This window comes from Lepisosteus platostomus, chromosome 16, assembly GCF_059453375.1.
Source record: "Lepisosteus platostomus isolate fLepPlt1 chromosome 16, fLepPlt1.hap1, whole genome shotgun sequence".
Classification (NCBI taxonomy): domain Eukaryota; kingdom Metazoa; phylum Chordata; class Actinopteri; order Semionotiformes; family Lepisosteidae; genus Lepisosteus; species Lepisosteus platostomus.
This window is the reverse complement of record NC_142626.1, coordinates 462125-479624: the sequence shown is the minus strand read 5'-3', so window position 1 is coordinate 479624 and position 17500 is coordinate 462125. Positions and strand designations below refer to the sequence as shown.

Genomic DNA, 17500 nt, shown 5'->3' with positions numbered 1-17500 from the left:
CCAGGTGTCTGTCGGTCCACCTCTGTCTGTCCACCTCCGGCCAGCTGACCACCTCTGTCTGTCTGTCCACCTCTGGCCAGGTGTCTGTCGGTCCACCTCTGTCTGTCCACCTCCGGCCAGCTGTCCACCTCTGTCTGTCTGTCCACCTCTGTCTGTTCACCTTCGGCCAGTTCTGTCCACTTCTGTTCATCTGTCCATCCGTCTGTCCACCCATTCACCTCTGTCTATCAACCCTTACACCTCCGTCCAGCTGTCCTCCTCTGTTCCTCTGTCCACCTCTGTCTATCTGTCCGTCCGTCTGTCCACCTCTGTCTATCAACCCTTACACCTCTGTCCATATCTGTCCATCTGTATGTCCACCTCTGTCCGTCACTGTCTGTCCACCTGTCCTGTCTGCCTGCCTGTCTGTCTCTCTGAGTCAGCCCTTCTCAACCGCATCCCATCACACTGATTGACCGAGGACCGATCAGCCAATCACAAACCCCTTCACTCCCCCGCGGACCTGCCGATCAGCCAATCACAAACCCCTTCACTCCCCAGCGGACCTGCCAATCAGCCAATCACAAACCCCTTCACTCCCCAGCGGACCTGCCAATCAGCCAATCACAAACCCCTTCACTCCCCAGCGGACCTGCCGCGAGTGTCTTACCTTTGTCTTACCTTTGTCCCCAGATGTCATCCCCACCAGCCCTTACAGCCCCTACATCCGCGTCCTGAGGTTCGACGTCACGTCCGTCGACACGAACTCCAGCCACCTGGTGAAGGCGGAGTTCCGAATTTTCCGGGTCGCCAATCCCAAGGCCAAGGTGGCGGAGCAGCGGGTGGAGCTGTACCAGGTACCAGCACGGGGCACACACACACACACACACACACACACTACCGCCGGGGGCCTCAACAGCGCCGCCCTAGGGGCCAGGTGGGGTATACACTGCCGTGTCGCTCCCCCCCGCCGGTGCGTGAGCACAGGGTGAACGGGAGGCCGACGGGGCGTGTGGAGGAGGAAGAGGAGGAGGAGGAGGAGGTGTGACCGCGGTGGAACAGCTCTCTCCTGCCCCCCCCCAGGTCCTGAAGTCGCGGGACCCGTCGTCGCCCTCCCAGCGCTACATCGACAGCCGCAACCTCCGCCCCCGCGCCAAGGGGGAGTGGCTCTCCATCGACGTCACGGAGACCGTCGGCGAGTGGCTCGCCCACAGAGGTGAGGGCAGCGGCACGGCCGTCCGTCCCAGGCTGCTGTCGGAGCTGGGCCCGGTTCTAATACTGCTGTTCTCCCCCCTGTCCACTACCCCTCCCCCCTCTCAGACAGGAACCAGGGGCTGAAACTGAGTGTTCACTGTCCCTGCTGCACCTTCCTTCCCTCCAATAACAACATCGTCCCCAACAAGAGCGAGGAGCTGGAGGCTCGATTCGCAGGTCTGTGTGTCTGTTCCTCTCTGTCAGAGCCCAGGCTGGGCAGGCCACTGGTATCTGTACCTCTCTGTCCATCTGCCACTGGGCAGGGCACTGGTATTTGTAACTCTCTGTCACTGGGCAGAGCTCTGGTATCTGTACCTCTCTGTCCATCTGCCACTGGGCAGGGCACTGGTATCTGTACCTCTCTGTCCATCTGCCACTGGGCAGGGCACTGGTATTTGTAACTCTCTGTCACTGGGCAGAGCTCTGGTATCTGTACCTCTCTGTCACTGGGCAGAGCTCTGGTATCTGTACCTCTCTGTCCATCTGCCACTGGGCAGGGCACTGGTATCTGTACCTCTCTGTCCATCTGCCACTGGGCAGGGCAGATGTATCTGTACCTCTCTGTCACTGGGCAGAGCTCAGGTATCTGTACCTCTCTGTCACTGGGCAGGCCACTGGTATCTGTACCTCTCTGTCCATCTGCCACTGGGCAGGGCAGATGTATCTGTACCTCTCTGTCACTGGGCAGAGCTCAGGTATCTGTACCTCTCTGTCACTGGGCAGGCCACTGGTATCTGTCCTTCTGTCACTGGGCAGGACACTGGTATCTGTACCTCTCTGTCCATCTGCCACTGGGCAGAGCTCTGGTATCTGTACCTCTCTGTCCATCTGCCACTGGGCAGGGCACTGGTATCTGTACCTCTCTGTCACTGGGCAGAGCTCTGGTATCTGTACCTCTCTGTCCATCTGCCACTGGGCAGGGCACTGGTATCTGTACCTCTCTGTCACTGGGCAGAGCTCTGGTATCTGTACCTCTCTGTCACTGGGCAGAGCTCTGGTATCTGTACCTCTCTGTCACTGGGCAGAGCACTGGTATCGGTATCTCTCTGTCCATCTGCCACTGGGCAGGGCACTGGTATCTGTACCTCTCTGTCACTGGGCAGAGCTCTGGTATCTGTACCTCTCTGTCACTGGGCAGAGCTCTGGTATCTGTACCTCTCTGTCACTGGGCAGAGCTCTGGTATCTGTACCTCTCTGTCACTGGGCAGAGCTCTGGTATCTGTACCTCTCTGTCACTGGGCAGAGCTCTGGTATCTGTACCTCTCTGTCACTGGGCAGAGCTCTGGTATCTGTACCTCTCTGTCACTGGGCAGAGCACTGGTATCGGTATCTCTCTGTCCATCTGCCACTGGGCAGGGCACTGGTATCTGTACCTCTCTGTCACTGGGCAGAGCTCTGGTATCTGTACCTCTCTGTCACTGGGCAGAGCTCTGGTATCTGTACCTCTCTGTCACTGGGCAGAGCTCTGGTATCTGTACCTCTCTGTCACTGGGCAGAGCACTGGTATCGGTATCTCTCTGTCCATCTGCCACTGGGCAGGGCACTGGTATCTGTACCTCTCTGTCACTGGGCAGAGCTCTGGTATCTGTACCTCTCTGTCACTGGGCAGAGCTCTGGTATCTGTACCTCTCTGTCACTGGGCAGAGCTCTGGTATCTGTACCTCTCTGTCACTGGGCAGAGCTCTGGTATCTGTACCTCTCTGTCACTGGGCAGAGCTCTGGTATCTGTACCTCTCTGTCACTGGGCAGAGCACTGGTATCGGTATCTCTCTGTCCATCTGCCACTGGGCAGGGCACTGGTATCTGTACCTCTCTGTCACTGGGCAGAGCTCTGGTATCTGTACCTCTCTGTCACTGGGCAGAGCTCTGGTATCTGTACCTCTCTGTCACTGGGCAGAGCTCTGGTATCTGTACCTCTCTGTCACTGGGCAGAGCACTGGTATCGGTATCTCTCTGTCCATCTGCCACTGGGCAGGGCACTGGTATCTGTACCTCTCTGTCACTGGGCAGAGCTCTGGTATCTGTACCTCTCTGTCACTGGGCAGAGCTCTGGTATCTGTACCTCTCTGTCACTGGGCAGAGCTCTGGTATCTGTACCTCTCTGTCCATCTGTCTCACTTACTTTCCTCTCCCTCTCAGGCCTGGATGACCAGCTGATAAAACAGTATAAGAAGTCAGGCTCGAAAGGCTCCAAGTTCGACATTAGCACCAAGACGCCCCACCTCATCCTGACCCTGCTGCCCACAGACCGACTGGAGTCCCCAGCCAAGAAGGGGCGCAAGCGGCGTGCGGCCGGGGACACCCCCACCTGCTCCAGGTGTGTGTGTGCTCCCCTCGCTCTGTGCCGGTAGCCCGCTCTCTGTGCCTCGGTGCTATCTGCCCTGTGTCCCCCTCCCATCCTCAGGAATGCCGACCAGAGCTGCTGTCTCCACTCCCTCTACATCGATTTCCGTCGGGATCTCAACTGGAGGTGGATCCACGAGCCCAAGGGCTACAAGGCCAACTTCTGCGCGGGGAGCTGTCCTTACCTGTGGAGCGCGGACATGCACTACAGCAGAGTCAGTGTCAGCCTGCCTGCCTCTGTCTCACTGTTTGAGTATTCATCCTACTGTCTGTGTCTCACCGTGTCTGTCTGTGTCTGTCTGTATCTCACTGCCTGTCTGTGTCTCACTGTGTCTGTCTGTGTCTCACTGTGTCTGTCTGTGTCTCACTGTCTGTCTGTGTCTCACTGTGTCTGTCTGTGTCTCACTGTCTGTCTGTGTCTGTCTGTGTCTCACTGTCTGTCTGTGTCTCACTGTGTCTGTCTGTGTCTCACTGTCTGTTTGTGTCTGTCTGTCTCACTGTCTGTCTGTGTCTGTCTGTGTCTCACTGTGTCTGTCTGTGTCTCACTGTGTCTCACTGTCTATGTCTCACTGTCTGTTTGTGTCAGTCTCACTGTCCCTTCCTGTCTCCCTGTCTGTCTGTCTGTCTGTCTGTCTCTCACTGTGTCTGTCTGTGTATCCAGGACCAGTGCGGTCAGTCCTGTGTTTTGGACACTCACCTGTCTGTCTGTCTCCAGATTCTGCCCCTGTACAACAAGCTGAACCCCGAGGCGTCGGTGTCTCCCTGCTGTGTGCCCCAGGAGCTCGAGCCCCTGACCATCATCTACTTTGTGGGGCGCAACCCCCGTGTGGAGCAGCTGTCCAACATGGTGGTCAAGTCCTGCAAGTGCAGGTAGAGGAGAGCCACCCCAAAAGCCCAGGACATCTCTTGGACACCCCAAAAGCCCAAGATACCAACTCCTGGACTTCCTGAAAGCCCAGGACACCAAAGCTTGGACACCCCAAAAGCCTAAGACACCTGTGCTTGGATACCCCGAAAGAACATGACACCGACTCTTGGACACCCTGAAAGTGCAGGACATCAAATTTCGGGCGTCTCAAACGCATAAGACACCAATGCTTGGACACCCCAAAAGTCCAGGGCACCAACAGCTGGATATACCACAAAACCAAGACACCCCGATACTGCTCCTCTGTCTGTATCCTTCCTTCCACCCATCTCTCTGTCCCCCTGGCTGACGGGGAGACGCGTTCTGACTCCAGGGCTCTCTGCCACTCGGGAGCTATAGCCCAGAACGGACCAGGCCGGACCGGACCGGCCCAGACCCTCCTCGCAGCAGTGTAAATAGATCATCCACAGAGAGGCTGTTAGAAGGACTGCTCTCGATAGCGCGAGCAGATGGATGTCAACCTAATCACAGATAATCTTGCTGTTAGGAGCTGCTGCAGATAAGTGAAATTGCCACCAGTATCTAAAACTGGGCCTTCCAGTGTCCAGTGTGGTCACCTCTGGGGGTTACACTGCCCTTAGGTGTCCAGTGGGGTCAGTGCTGGGGTCACACTGTACTGAGGTGTCCAGTGGGGTCAGTGCTGGGGGTCACACTGCACTGGGGTGTCCAGTGGGGTCAGTACTGGGGTCACACTGTACTGAGGTGTCCAGTGGGGTCAGTGCTGGGGGTCACACTGCACTGGGGTGTCCAGTGGGGTCAGTACTGGGGTCACACTGTACTGGGGTGTCCAGTGGGGTCAGTGCTGGGGGTCACATTGCACTGGGGTGTCCAGTGGGGTCAGGGCTGGCCAGAAGACAGATGTTACTGTACCTTTTAAAGAAACTGGGGGAACAATACCATTATCTGCAGCAGTGGGAGGTCATAGGTCGTCTCATCTTTCTAGATATAAGGGCAAAGGATGTAGGATTGTGCGAGTTATGGGGTATTGGAATTCTATGATGTACGGGGGCAAAGGTCATAGAATCATTACTGTACGACAAGGACTGTGGTGTGATGTATGAGGGCAAATGTCACAGATTACAGGTCACAGGTTATCGTGAATATATCAGAACAAAGGTCATAGGTTAATGTTATGTGTGAAGGCAAAAGTCACAGTTAATGCTGCTGTATTTAAGTGGGCAGAAGTCCTAAATTAACGCACTGCAGGAGAGAAAAGGTCACAGCTGAATGACAGATCAGTGAAAGGTTGTATGACCTCCAGTGTGTGACATCACCTTCCTTAATAAATAGGTACAACACCAACTGTCGCTCTCCCGCTGGACAACATCACGGTCACTGCTTTCCCCTGGCTCACACGTCCAGCAGGCCGGCTCAACTGACATCACACAGAGGGTCCGGCCGCGTCCCAGCAGAACACTGACCACTGCAGATCTCCGTGCCCCCTGTGTCTGCACAGGCTGGCTGGGAGAGTTGGACGCTGAGACACTGACCACTGGACACCTCAGTGCAGTTTAACTTACAGGACTGACCACGCCGATCACTGGACATTGCTGAAGGCGGCTTGTGTCAGAGCCAGGACTGGGCGGAGACGACAGTGCTACACCTGTATTTGTAAGGATGGAAAGCTGATGAAGATCCAATCTGGGCTCGTACACACATGGTCGTGAGTTATAAACCGTTAATAAAAGTTCAGACAGAGACTTGTCGTGTGGCGTGTTCAAATAGAATTGATGGTACAGTATGTGTGTCTCTGTGTGTGCTAGTGTGCGTGACAGAGTGTTGCAGTGTGTGTCGCAGTGATTGTGACAGTGTAACTGTGTGTGACTGTGTGTTGCAGTGTTTGTGACAGTGTGTTACTGAGCAAGACGAGAGAGAGAAGAGGAGAGAAGAGAGAGGAGACAGGAGAGAGGAGAGGAGAGAGGAGAGAGGAGAGGAGTGAGAGGAGAGGAGAGAGGAGAGAGGAGAGAGGAGAGGGGAGAGAAACAGAACTTGAGAGAAAGAGCAGTCATGTAAGTTCAAACTTAGTGGCTTGAGGTCAACTGACCAAACAGAGCATTAAAACTACAATAAAACCAAAATAAACTTCTGGCTGGTGTGAGAGACACCAGATGAGGGCTGTGAGTGCCAGACCACAGGCCAGCTGCCGTCCTGCTGGCACCCTGACTTCATCATGAACCCCAACATGTGAAAATACCCCATTCCCTTACTGTGTGTGCCAGCACAGTCCAGAGTCCAGAGATCGCCGGTCCAGTCTGGGTCACACTGTACCCCTACAGTCCAGTCTGGGTCACACTGTACCCCTACAGTTCAGTCTGGGTCACACTGTACCCCTACAGTCCAGAGATCGCCGGTCCAGTCTGGGTCACACTGTACCCCTACGGTCCAGTCTGGGTCACTCTGTACCCCTACAGTTCAGTCTGGGTCACACTGTACCCCTACAGTCCAGAGATCGCCGGTCCAGTCTGCGGCACTCTGTACCCTTACAGGCCAGTCTGGGTCACTCTGTACCCCTACAGTCCAGTCTGGGTCACACTGTACCCCTACAGTCCAGAGATCACTGGTCCAGTCTGGGTCACTCTGTACCCCTACAGTCCAGTCTGGGTCACACTGTACCCCTACAGTCCAGTCTGGGTCACACTGTACCCCTACAGTCCAGAGATCACTGGTCCAGTCTGGGTCACTCTGTACCCCTACAGTCCAGTCTGGGTCACACTGTACCCCTACAGTCCAGAGATCACCGGTCCAGTCTGGGTCTCACTGTACCCCTACAGTCCAGTCTGGGTCACACTGTACCCCTACAGTCCAGAGATCACTTGTCCAGTCTGGGTCACACTGTACCCCTACAGTCCAGAGATCGCTCATTCCAGCCTGTTCACTATAAAAGCGCAATACAGTAGACCCAGTGAGATCAGGGTAAAAGCACAGTACAGCGCAGTACAGCCCAGTGAGATCAGGGTAAAAGCACAGTACAGCGCAGTAGAGCCCAGTGAGATCAGGGTAAAAGCGCAGTACAGCGCAGTACAGCCCAGTGAGATCAGGGTAAAAGCACAGTACAGCGCAGTAGAGCCCAGTGAGATCAGGGTAAAAGCACAGTACAGCGCAGTAGAGCCCAGTGAGATCAGGGTAAAAGCACAGTACAGCCCAGTGACATCAGGGTAAACTAAATCATGATCCTGCCTGTGGTAACGGTTCTCCAATCACATGGTATAAACTGGGTCAGAACCTGCAGAAAAGACCCACATTTAGGCAGGAGAGCTGCTGCAGGGCGTGTCCCGCGTCGCGAGGCAGGGAGGTGCGATGGGCTCCTCTCCCAGCCAGAGCAGCAGGGAGCTCTGCCAGTTCCTCTGCGGTCGCAGCAGACTGCAGTAAACAGGATGTGAGCGATTTCTTCCCACTGCGCTCCGGGGCCGCTGGCGACAGGCCTGTGTGTGTGTGTGGAGAGGAAAGAGGAGAGAGAGAGAGGAGAGAGGAGAGAGGAGGAGAGAGAGAGGAGAGAGAGAGGGAGAGAGGAGGAGAGAGGAGAGAGAGGAGAGAGAGAGAGGAGAGAGAGAGAGGAGAGAGGAGAGAGGAGAGAGGAGAGAGGAGAGAGAGAGAGGAGAGAGGATAGAGAGGAGAGAGAGAGGAGAGAGGAGAGAGGAGAGAGAGAGGAGAGAGGATAGAGAGAGAGAGAGGAGAGAGGAGAGAGAGGGGAGAGAGGAGGAGAGGAGGAGAGAGGAGAGAGAGGAGAGAGAGAGAGGAGAGAGAGGAGAGAGGAGGAGAGGAGGAGAGGAGAGAGAGAGGGAGAGAGAGGAGCGAGAGAGGAGAGAGAGAAGAGAGAGGGGGAGAGAGGAGGAGAGGAGGATGGAGGGAGAGTGGCAGTGAGAGGCAGAGAATCAGTTTGTCAGTGTGTGTGTGTCAGTGTGTGAAAGCGTTTAGTCAGTGCATCGGTATGTGTGTGCGTCAGTTGGTGTTTGTGTGTGCGTGTGTGAAACTATCAGCCTGTCGGGATGTTGTGTCAGACGGGGTGGTGGGTGGGGACGGGGGTGGGGTCGTATCACCCAATTGACACCTCTGTCACCCCCACCCTCAACACAGCAGGGGCTGTGTGCTGGACAGGGAGGAGGAGACGCAGCCCGTCTGTGTGGCTGGGAGCACAGGCCAGGCCTTGTGCACTGTGAGGGAGCTGAGCCTGCGCTCAGCGAGGAGAGAGGGGTGAGTGAGGTCACACAGGAGCAAAGACACCATCTGAGCACCGAACCACTGCAGGCTGGGCTGGACTGGGATCATAGACTCCACTGACACTGACAGAGCAGGCTGACACACTGCAGGCTGGACTGGACTGGCTGGACTGGGAGCTGGATTAGTTCTTCACTGGGATTATACTCAGACTCCATTGACACTGACAGAGCAGTCTGAGACACTGCAGGCTGGACTGGACTGGCTGGACTGGGAGCTGGATTAGTTCTTCACTGGGATTATAATCAGACTCACTGACACTGACAGAGCAGTCTGAGACACTGCAGGCTGGACTGGACTGGCTGGACTGGGAGCTGGATTAGTTCTTCACTGGGATTATAATCAGACTCCACTGACACTGACAGAGCAGTCTGAGACACTGCAGGCTGGACTGGACTGGCTGGACTGGGAGCTGGATTAGTTCTTCACTGGGATTATAATCAGACTCACTGACACTGACAGAGCAGTCTGAGACACTGCAGGCTGGACTGGACTGGCTGGACTGGGAGCTGGAGTAGTTATTATAATCTGTCCCTGCTCCAGGCTTTACTGTCTTTTTCCTCAATGTGATTTTTGAGGTTTTAGAGGAATGTTGAAAGATTTAAAAAGAGCGTTCTTTGCTGCCACCTTGTGGTCAATTTGCAGAAGTGCTTGTTTTGGTCCAGCTATTCTTGGTGCTTTATCAGGTACCAGTCTTCCGGACAGAGACGCACTGGTTTCCAGCCCTGTCTTCTGCGCCCTGGGACAGCAGCACCACCTGTAACCTGACCCGTCTCATGATCGCTGATGTTGAGCAAGCAGGAAGTGGCTCTCTTTCAGAGACAGACAGGCACCCAGGGAGAGAGACAGAGAGAGACAGAGACAGAGACAGACAGGGCTCTCAGGGAGAGAGACAGAGACTCAGGGAGAGACAGACAGCGCTCTCAGGGAGAGAGACAGAGACTCAGGGAGAGACAGACAGGGCTCTCAGGGAGAGAGACAGAGACAGACAGCGCTCTCAGGGAGAGAGACAGAGACTCAGGGAGAGACAGACAGGGCTCTCAGGGAGAGAGACAGAGAGAGATAGAGACAGAGACAGACAGGGCTCTCAGGGAGAGAGACAGAGACAGACAGCGCTCTCAGGGAGAGAGACAGAGACTCAGGGAGAGACAGACAGGGCTCTCAGGGAGAGAGACAGAGACACAGGGAGAGACAGACAGCACTCTCAGGGAGAGAGACAGAGACACAGGGAGAGACAGAGACAGACAGGGCTCTCAGGGAGAGAGACAGAGAGAGACAGAGACAGAGACAGACAGGGCTCTCAGGGAGAGAGACAGAGACAGACAGGGCTCTCAGGGAGAGAGACAGAGACAGACAGCGCTCTCAGGGAGAGAGACAGAGACAGACAGCGCTCTCAGTCCTGTGTGCCTGTGACGGTGTGGTGGTTCTATTAAACCAGACTGAGATCAGTGCTCTGTGTGTCTTTATTTCTGCCGCCACACGCCTGCCAGCGCCCACAGAGCCGCGAGAGCCCGTCTCCAGACGCCGGCCCGCGGCAGGAAGAGGTCGTCCTCCGTCTTGCAGGACACACGCACACTCAGGTCCTCGATGCGCTGTTTCACTTCCTGGGTCAGGCTGTGCTGAGAGCCCAGCTGGGAGGCATAGTCTGCAGAGAGAGGACACCTGTCTGACTGACCGCTGGCTCCTGCGCCTCACTGCCTGTCTGTCCACCTGTCCGACTGACCGCTGGCTCCTGCGCCTCACTGCCTGTCTGTCCACCTGTCCGACTGACCGCTGGCTCCTGCGCCTCACTGCCTGTCTGTCCACCTGTCCGACTGACCGCTGGCTCCTGCGCCTCACTGCCTGTCTGTCCACCTGTCTGACTGACCGCTGGCTCCTGCGCCTCACTGCCTGTCTGTCCACCTGTCTGACTGTCCTTCTGTTCCACTGTCTGCTTGCCTCTGCCTGTGTGAAACACAGAGCCCACCTTCCTGTCTCTCTCTCAGGCCCTGTCTCACCCCACAGTGTCCAGTACCTCTGGTTGTCTGTCTCTCAGGCCCTGTCTCACCCCACAGTGTCCAGTACCTGTGGCTGTCTGTCTCTCAGGCCCTGTCTCACCCCACAGTGTCCAGTACCTGTGGCTGTCTGTCTCTCAGGCCCTGTCTCACCCCACAGTGTCCAGTACCTGTGGCTGTCTGTCTCTCAGGCCCTGTCTCACCCCACAGTGTCCAGTACCTGTGGCTGTCTGTCTCTCAGGCCCTGTCTCACCCCACAGTGTCCAGTACCTGTGGCTGTCTGTCTCTCAGGCCCTGTCTCACCCCACAGTGTCCAGTACCTGTGGCTGTCTGTCTCTCAGGCCCTGTCTCACCCCACAGTGTCCAGTACCTGTGGCTGTCTGTCTCTCAGGCCCTGTCTCACCCCACAGTGTCCAGTACCTGTGGCTGTGTTCTGCAGGATCTGCAGGACCTCCCTCTCTATGGCAGACACCAGGGGTAGTGGGATCTGGAGAGAGAGAGAGAGGAGCCAGAACTCACTGCACTGCGGTGGACACACACGTGCTCACACGCACACGCACACACACGCATGCATGGGCTGACTTCACACAGGCGACAGGGTCAGACGCAGAGAGACAGACAGGGCTTACAGAGGTCCTGTAGTCCAGCTCGTGCCTCATGATGATCTCCTTGTATGCTGGATCCTGAAAAGACAGACAGTAATAGTCAGACACAGAGCTCACTGATGAGCCGCTTGAGGCTGAGGGACAGGGGGTGGACTGTACAGTGCGACCCAGACTGGACCGGTGATCTACGGACTGTAGGGGTACAGTGCGACAAAGACTGGACTGTAGGGGTACAGTGTGACCCAGACTGGAACGGCGATCTCTGGACTGTAGGGGTACAGGGTGACCCAGACTGGACTGTAGGGGTACAGTGTGACCCAGACTGGACAGTGATCTCTGGACTGTAGGGGTACAGGGTGACCCAGACTGGACTGTAGGGGTACAGTGTGACCCAGACTGGACTGTAGGGGTACAGTGTGACCCAGACTGGACAGTGATCTCTGGACTGGAGGGGTACAGGGTGACCCAGACTGGACAGTGATCTCTGGACTGGAGGGGTACAGTGTGACCCAGACTGGACTGTAGGGGTACATTATGACCCAGACTGGACAGTGATCTCTGGACTGTAGGGGTACAGTGTGACCCAGACTGGACTGTAGGGGTACAGTGTGACCCAGACTGGACAGTGATCTCTGGACTGGAGGGGTACAGGGTGACCCAGACTGGACAGTGATCTCTGGACTGGAGGGGTACAGTGTGACCCAGACTGGACTGTAGGGGTACAGTGTGACCCAGACTGGACAGTGATCTCTGGACTGGAGGGGTACAGGGTGACCCAGACTGGACAGTGATCTCTGGACTGGAGGGGTACAGTGTGACCCAGACTGGACTGTAGGGGTACAGTGTGACCCAGACTGGACAGTGATCTCTGGACTGGAGGGGTACAGTGTGACCCAGACTGGACTGGAGGGGTACAGTATAACCTGGCCCACACGTGTCACTATGTCCTATTTTGTGTTGACGTCTTCCTGATGGCGCCTACCTGTGTGTACTGGCTGATGTGGTAGCCCCGGCGATGAGCCATTCGCCACTTGCTGATGCACTTGCTGGTGCCCCACACTGAGCCGGCGCGACTCAGGAGCAGGTCTGCCAGCGGGGGACAGGAGAGAGAGAGGAGCTCAGAGACGGTCCGCAGTCACCTGCACAAGCGCTTCCTGTGCGCCACTCACCCAGGACAGTGGAGGGGGGGGGCAGTGCCTGGAGGGAGAGAGAGGGGGGAGACAGACGGTCACCCCTGACTCGGCCACGCACAGGGTGGCCGAGAGACAGGAGTCAGGCTCACTGTGTCACAACACTGACGGGGGTAGAATTAGAACTCCACCTTATCCAGTGCACCAGTGTGTCACCAGTGTCTCACCAGTGTGTCACCAGTGTCTCACCAGTGTCTCACCAGCACACAGGCGCACCAGTGTGTCACCAGTGTCTCACCAGCACACAGGCGCACCAGTGTGTCACCAGTGTCTCACCAGCACACAGGCGCACCAGTGTCTCACCAGTGCTTGACCAGTGCCTGACCGGTGCCTCACCAGTGTCTCACCAGTGCCTGACCGGTGCCTCACCAGTGTCTCGCCAGCACACAGGCGCACCAGTGTCTCACCAGTGCTTGACCGGTGCCTCACCAGTGTCTCACCAGCACACAGGCGCACCAGTGTCTCACCAGCACACAGGCACACCAGTGCCTCACCAGAGTGTCACCATTGCTTGACCAGTGCCTGACCGGTGCCTCACCAGTGTCTCACCAGTGCTTGACCGGTGCCTCACCAGTGTCTCACCAGTGTCTCACCAGCACACAGGCCCACCAGTGTCTCACCAGTGTCTCACCAGCACACAGGCACACCAGTGCCTCACCAGGGTGTCACCATTGCTTGACCAGTGCCTGACCGGTGCCTCACCAGTGTCTCACCAGCACACAGGCGCAGGTGTACTGTTCCTGCTCTGCGGGGAGAGAGACAGTCAGACAGACAGTCGCCGAGTGTTAGTGACTCAGTACCTCCTCCTGGACTCTCTGCAGAGGGGCTCCCAGGCTGGTGTGGCCCTCAAAGACGCCCTCTTCCTCCTCGTCTGCCTCCTCTTCCTCCTCCTCCACGCCACTGCACTGTCCAGACTGCACCAGCTCAGAGTCACGCTGCTCGTGCTGAGAACTGGAGAACAGAGACGCAGGTACCACACACGCAGAGATGACAACACTACACATGGCACACCAGAGCAACACTACCTCACCCAGCACTACACACACTGAGCACAGTGACCACAGAGAGGACAGGCTCAGGGACCACAGCCTGGCCACAGCAGACACTGGACACAGGCAGACCTGGCTGTCCAGAGAGGACAGGCTCAGGGACCACAGCCTGGACACAGACACTGGACACAGGCAGACCTGGCTGTCCAGAGAGGACAGGCTCAGGGACCACAGCCTGGACACAGACACTGGACACAGGCAGACCTGGCTGTCCAGAGAGGACAGGCTCAGGGACCACAGCCTGGCCACAGACACTGGACACAGGCAGACCTGGCTGTCCAGAGAGGACAGGCTCAGTGACCACAGCCTGGACACAGACACTGGACACAGGCAGACCTGGCTGTCCAGAGAGGACAGGCTCAGTGACGACAGCCTGGACACAGACACTGGACACAGGCAGACCTGGCTGTCCAGAGAGGACAGGCTCAGTGACCACAGCCTGGACACAGACACTGGACACAGGCAGACCTGGCTGTCCAGAGAGGACAGGCTCAGTGACCACAGCCTGGACACAGACACTGGATATAATAAGGAGAGGAGAAAGAAGGACAGGAGAGGAGAGAGGAGAAGGGGAGAAAGGAGAGAGTGTCTTACTCAGCAGGGTCTGTCTCTCCGGGGGTGTCTCCGTCTCCGTTTCTGGTCGCCATCCCGAGTTTCTCCGACGTGCGGGACAGGAGCGAAATGAAAACAGCTCTTGCGGGTTCTCGCGGGTGGGTTTGAAAGACGCGCCGGCGTTCGAGAGCCGCGTGCTGTCAGGCATCCGACCCACGGCGCGTGGATTGCACGGAACTCGCGGCGACATCACGATGATGTATTCGCTCGCGGGTGAATTACGGCAGCAGGTCAGTAGCGGAGGAGACCTGCGCCCCGGGCGCCCTCTGCTGGTGACGACCGGGAACCGCAGCGTGGCGAGTTAACACGGGACACGCGTGAAATCACAAAGACCGCAGGAGTCGTGGTGCGGAGGCACAGTGGGGTGTTTATTAAGACTTGGTGCGTGTTAGACAGGTCAGGATCAGCTCCAGACTCTCCGTGGCTGAGGCATGCCAGAGACAGACAGGCAGGCAGGCAGAGAGACAGAAGACAGACAGACAGAGACAGAGAGACAGACAGGCAGGCAGAGAGACAGAAGACAGACAGACAGAGACAGAGAGACAGACAGGCAGGCAGGCAGAGAGACAGAAGACAGACAGACAGACAGACAGAGAGACAGAGAGACAGACAGGCAGGAAGGCAGAGACACAGAAGACAGACAGGCAGGCAGAGAGACAGAGAGACAGACAGGCAGGCAGACAGAGAGACAGACAGCCAGGCAGGCAGAGAGACAGGCAGGCAGGCAGAGAGACAGGCAGACAGGCAGGAAGGCAGAGATCTGGAGTTACAGTTCGAAGGCACTGGGGTCTGTACAAGCAGACTGCATCCCAGCTCTGCCTGTGTAAGGCGCTATATGGCGGGTTGTACAGTGTGAGAGGGCAGGGGTGTCCCCTCCTCTCTCCTCCCACTGCAGGGACAGTTTCTCTGGACCAGCTGAGGCGTGCAGGGACACACGCATGCCGCCCCTCGGAAACCGCTGTCAATGTGAGGTCCATCCTGCGCCAGTAGGGTTCAAGTACGACCCGGTCCAGACCGGACCAGTACCCCTCTGGACTGTAGGGGTACAGGGTGACCCAGGCTGGACCGGTGATCTCTGGACGATCTCTGTGGTTCTGTAGTTGGTGTGATCAAGCTGCAGTCCTTATCATGCTGAAAGGTGTCGGCCCGGTGTGGGTCTGGAGTCAGTCAATCCGGTGTCAATCCGGTGTCGGTCCAGTGTAGGTCCAGTGTCAGTCCGGTGTGGGTCTGGTGTCAGTCCGGTGTGGGTCCAGTGTCAGTCCGGTGTCAGTCCGGTGCCGGTCCGGTCTCAGTCCTGTGTGGGTCCGGTGTGGATCCGGTGTCAGTTCGGTGTCAGTCCGGTCTCAGTCCGGTGTGGGTCCAGTGTCAGTCCAGTGTCAGTCTGGTGTCAGTCTGGTGTCAGTCCGGTCTCAGTCCGGTGTCGGTCCGGTGTGGGTCCGGTGTGGGTCCGGTGTCAGTTCGGTGTGGGTCTGGTGTGGGTCCGGTGTCAGTCCGGTCTCAGTCCGGTCTCAGTCTGGTGTGGGTCCGGTGTCAGTCCGGTGTCAGTCTGGTGTCAGTCCGGTGTGGGTCCGGTGTGGGTCCGGTGTCAGTCCAGTGTCAGTCTGGTGTCAGTCTGGTGTGAGTCCGGTGTCAGTCTGGTGTCAGTCTGGTCTCAGTCCGGTGTGGGTCCGGTCTCAGTCCGGTGCCGGTCCGGTCTCGGTCCGGTCTCAGTCCGGTCTCGGTCCGGTCTCGGTCCGGTCTCAGTCCGGTGTCAGTCCGGTGTGGGTCCAGTGTGGGGTCCAGTGTCAGTCCGGTGTCAGTCCGGTCTCAGTCCGGTCTCAGTCCGGTGTGGGTCCGGTCTCAGTCCGGTCTCAGTCCGGTGCCGGTCCGGTCTCGGTCCGGTCTCAGTCCGGTCTCAGTCTGGTGTGGGTCCGGTGTGGGTCCAGTGTGGGGTCCAGTGTCAGTCCGGTGTCAGTCCGGTCTCAGTCCGGTGTGGGTCCGGTCTCAGTCCGGTCTCAGTCCGGTGCCGGTCCGGTCTCAGTCCGGTCTCAGTCCGGTCTCGGTCCGGTCTCAGTCCGGTGTCAGTCCGGTGTGGGGTCCAGTGTCAGTCCAGTCTCAGTCCGGTGCCGGTCCGGTCTCGGTCCGGTCTCAGTCCGGTCTCGGTCCGGTCTCGGTCCGGTCTCAGTCCGGTGTCAGTCCGGTGTGGGTCCAGTGTGGGGTCCAGTGTCAGTCCGGTGTCAGTCCGGTCTCAGTCCGGTCTCAGTCCGGTGTGGGTCCGGTCTCAGTCCGGTCTCAGTCCGGTGCCGGTCCGGTCTCGGTCCGGTCTCAGTCCGGTCTCAGTCTGGTGTGGGTCCGGTGTGGGTCCAGTGTGGGGTCCAGTGTCAGTCCGGTGTCAGTCCGGTCTCAGTCCGGTGTGGGTCCGGTCTCAGTCCGGTCTCAGTCCGGTGCCGGTCCGGTCTCGGTCCGATCTCAGTCCGGTCTCAGTCCGGTGTCAGTCCGGTGTGGGTCCGGTGTGGGGTCCAGTGTCAGTCCGGTCTCAGTCCGGTGTCAGTCCGGTGTGGGTCCGGTGTCAGTCCGGTCTCAGTCCGCTGTCAGTCCGGTCTCAGTCCGGTGTGGTCCGGTGTCAGTCCGGTGTCAGTCCGGTCTCAGTCCGGTCTCAGTCCAGTCTCAGTCCGGTGCCGGTCCGGTGCAGAGCAGGAGAGCTCGTCATGCAGGGGTGCGGGGCGCCAGGGGACCGGGCCTGAGGGGGTCAGTTCTTCTCGGGGGGCGGCGGGGGAGGGGGCTGAGGGGGCGGGTTTATGTCCCCGTTGGGCTGCTTGCCGTTGTGGGCGGGGCGCTGGGGTTTGGGGGCGCTGGCGTTTGCGGGGGGCCGCCGGGGTCTCCGCCTCTTGGCGCGGCGGCCGGGGGGGGCCCCGGGGGGGTCGGTGTCCAGGCGCACGCTCAGGGCGTCCGACGACTCGTCGATGTACGCCAGGTTCTCCCCGAAATAGTCCAGGGGCTGCGAGCTGAGGGGGTCCGGCGGGGTGCGGGGGCGCCCCGAGCCGTCCTCGCCCGCCACCCGCTCCGTCTCGGTGACCTCTGACCCCGCGGAGGAGGAGGAGAAGGAGGAGCCCTCGTCCGAGGAGCCCGAGGAGCCGGAGGAGCCGGAGGAGCCCGAGGAGCCCGGCGCCCCGCCCCCCGCGCCCGGCGCCCCGCCCCCCGCCTCGCTGCGCGACCTCTGGCCCCGGTGCTTCCTGCGGCGGCGCCGGTGCAGCCGGTCGTTCAGGTCCAGCCCCGCCGGGATCCGGAAGTCGATGTTCTGGATGTTCTGAGTCCAGTCGGTGGCGTGAGCCCTGAGCTCCTCCATCTGGGG

General features: G+C 58.3%; 3 protein-coding genes and 2 long non-coding RNA genes across 6 annotated transcripts in view; 3 read left to right on the top strand and 2 right to left on the bottom strand.

The window, feature by feature from the left end:
• The window catches only part of tgfb5 (transforming growth factor, beta 5), a 7470-nt gene extending 1266 nt beyond the window's left edge, over positions 1 to 6204 (top strand). Inside the window, exons 2-8 of one of the 2 annotated variants that reach the window (XR_015927751.1) lie at positions 673 to 836; positions 1063 to 1195; positions 1300 to 1410; positions 3373 to 3550; positions 3638 to 3791; positions 4292 to 5085; positions 5126 to 6204. Coding sequence is in view for 1 of the 2 variants with exons in the window: in XM_088609097.1 (XP_088465223.1) it covers positions 673 to 836; positions 1063 to 1195; positions 1300 to 1410; positions 3373 to 3550; positions 3638 to 3791; positions 4292 to 4450 (899 nt within the window). In the remaining variant the exon portion in view is untranslated. Of the gene's footprint in view, positions 1 to 672; positions 837 to 1062; positions 1196 to 1299; positions 1411 to 3372; positions 3551 to 3637; positions 3792 to 4291 lie in introns of both variants that reach the window. The other variant, XM_088609097.1, reaches the window with a different exon arrangement.
• Positions 6205 to 9116: 2912 nt separating this feature from the next.
• The window catches only part of LOC148646520 (uncharacterized), an 83732-nt gene continuing 75348 nt past the window's right edge, over positions 9117 to 17500 (top strand). The window contains exon 1 of the long non-coding RNA XR_015927756.1: positions 9117 to 9236. This is a non-coding gene — a long non-coding RNA (uncharacterized LOC148646520). The remainder of the gene's footprint in view (positions 9237 to 17500) is intronic.
• LOC148646529 (uncharacterized) lies at positions 10165 to 14542 on the bottom strand. The gene is made up of 7 exons (XM_088609111.1): positions 14152 to 14542; positions 13309 to 13459; positions 12488 to 12515; positions 12301 to 12404; positions 11343 to 11396; positions 11134 to 11200; positions 10165 to 10364 (listed from the first exon to the last, which is right to left on the bottom strand). Exons 1-7 carry the CDS (start codon positions 14202 to 14204, stop codon positions 10183 to 10185), a joined length of 639 nt encoding a protein of 212 aa, XP_088465237.1. The 5' UTR covers positions 14205 to 14542; the 3' UTR covers positions 10165 to 10182.
• LOC148646528 (uncharacterized) lies at positions 14490 to 15495 on the top strand. The gene is made up of 3 exons (XR_015927758.1): positions 14490 to 14617; positions 14649 to 15335; positions 15373 to 15495. It is a non-coding gene; the product is annotated as an uncharacterized LOC148646528 (long non-coding RNA).
• Positions 16249 to 17500, bottom strand: part of LOC148646527 (potassium channel subfamily K member 4-like) — a 15198-nt gene continuing 13946 nt past the window's right edge. Inside the window, exon 7 of the mRNA XM_088609092.1 lies at positions 16249 to 17494. Coding sequence (XP_088465218.1) covers positions 16898 to 17494 — 597 coding nt within the window. The 3' untranslated portion in view covers positions 16249 to 16897. The remainder of the gene's footprint in view (positions 17495 to 17500) is intronic.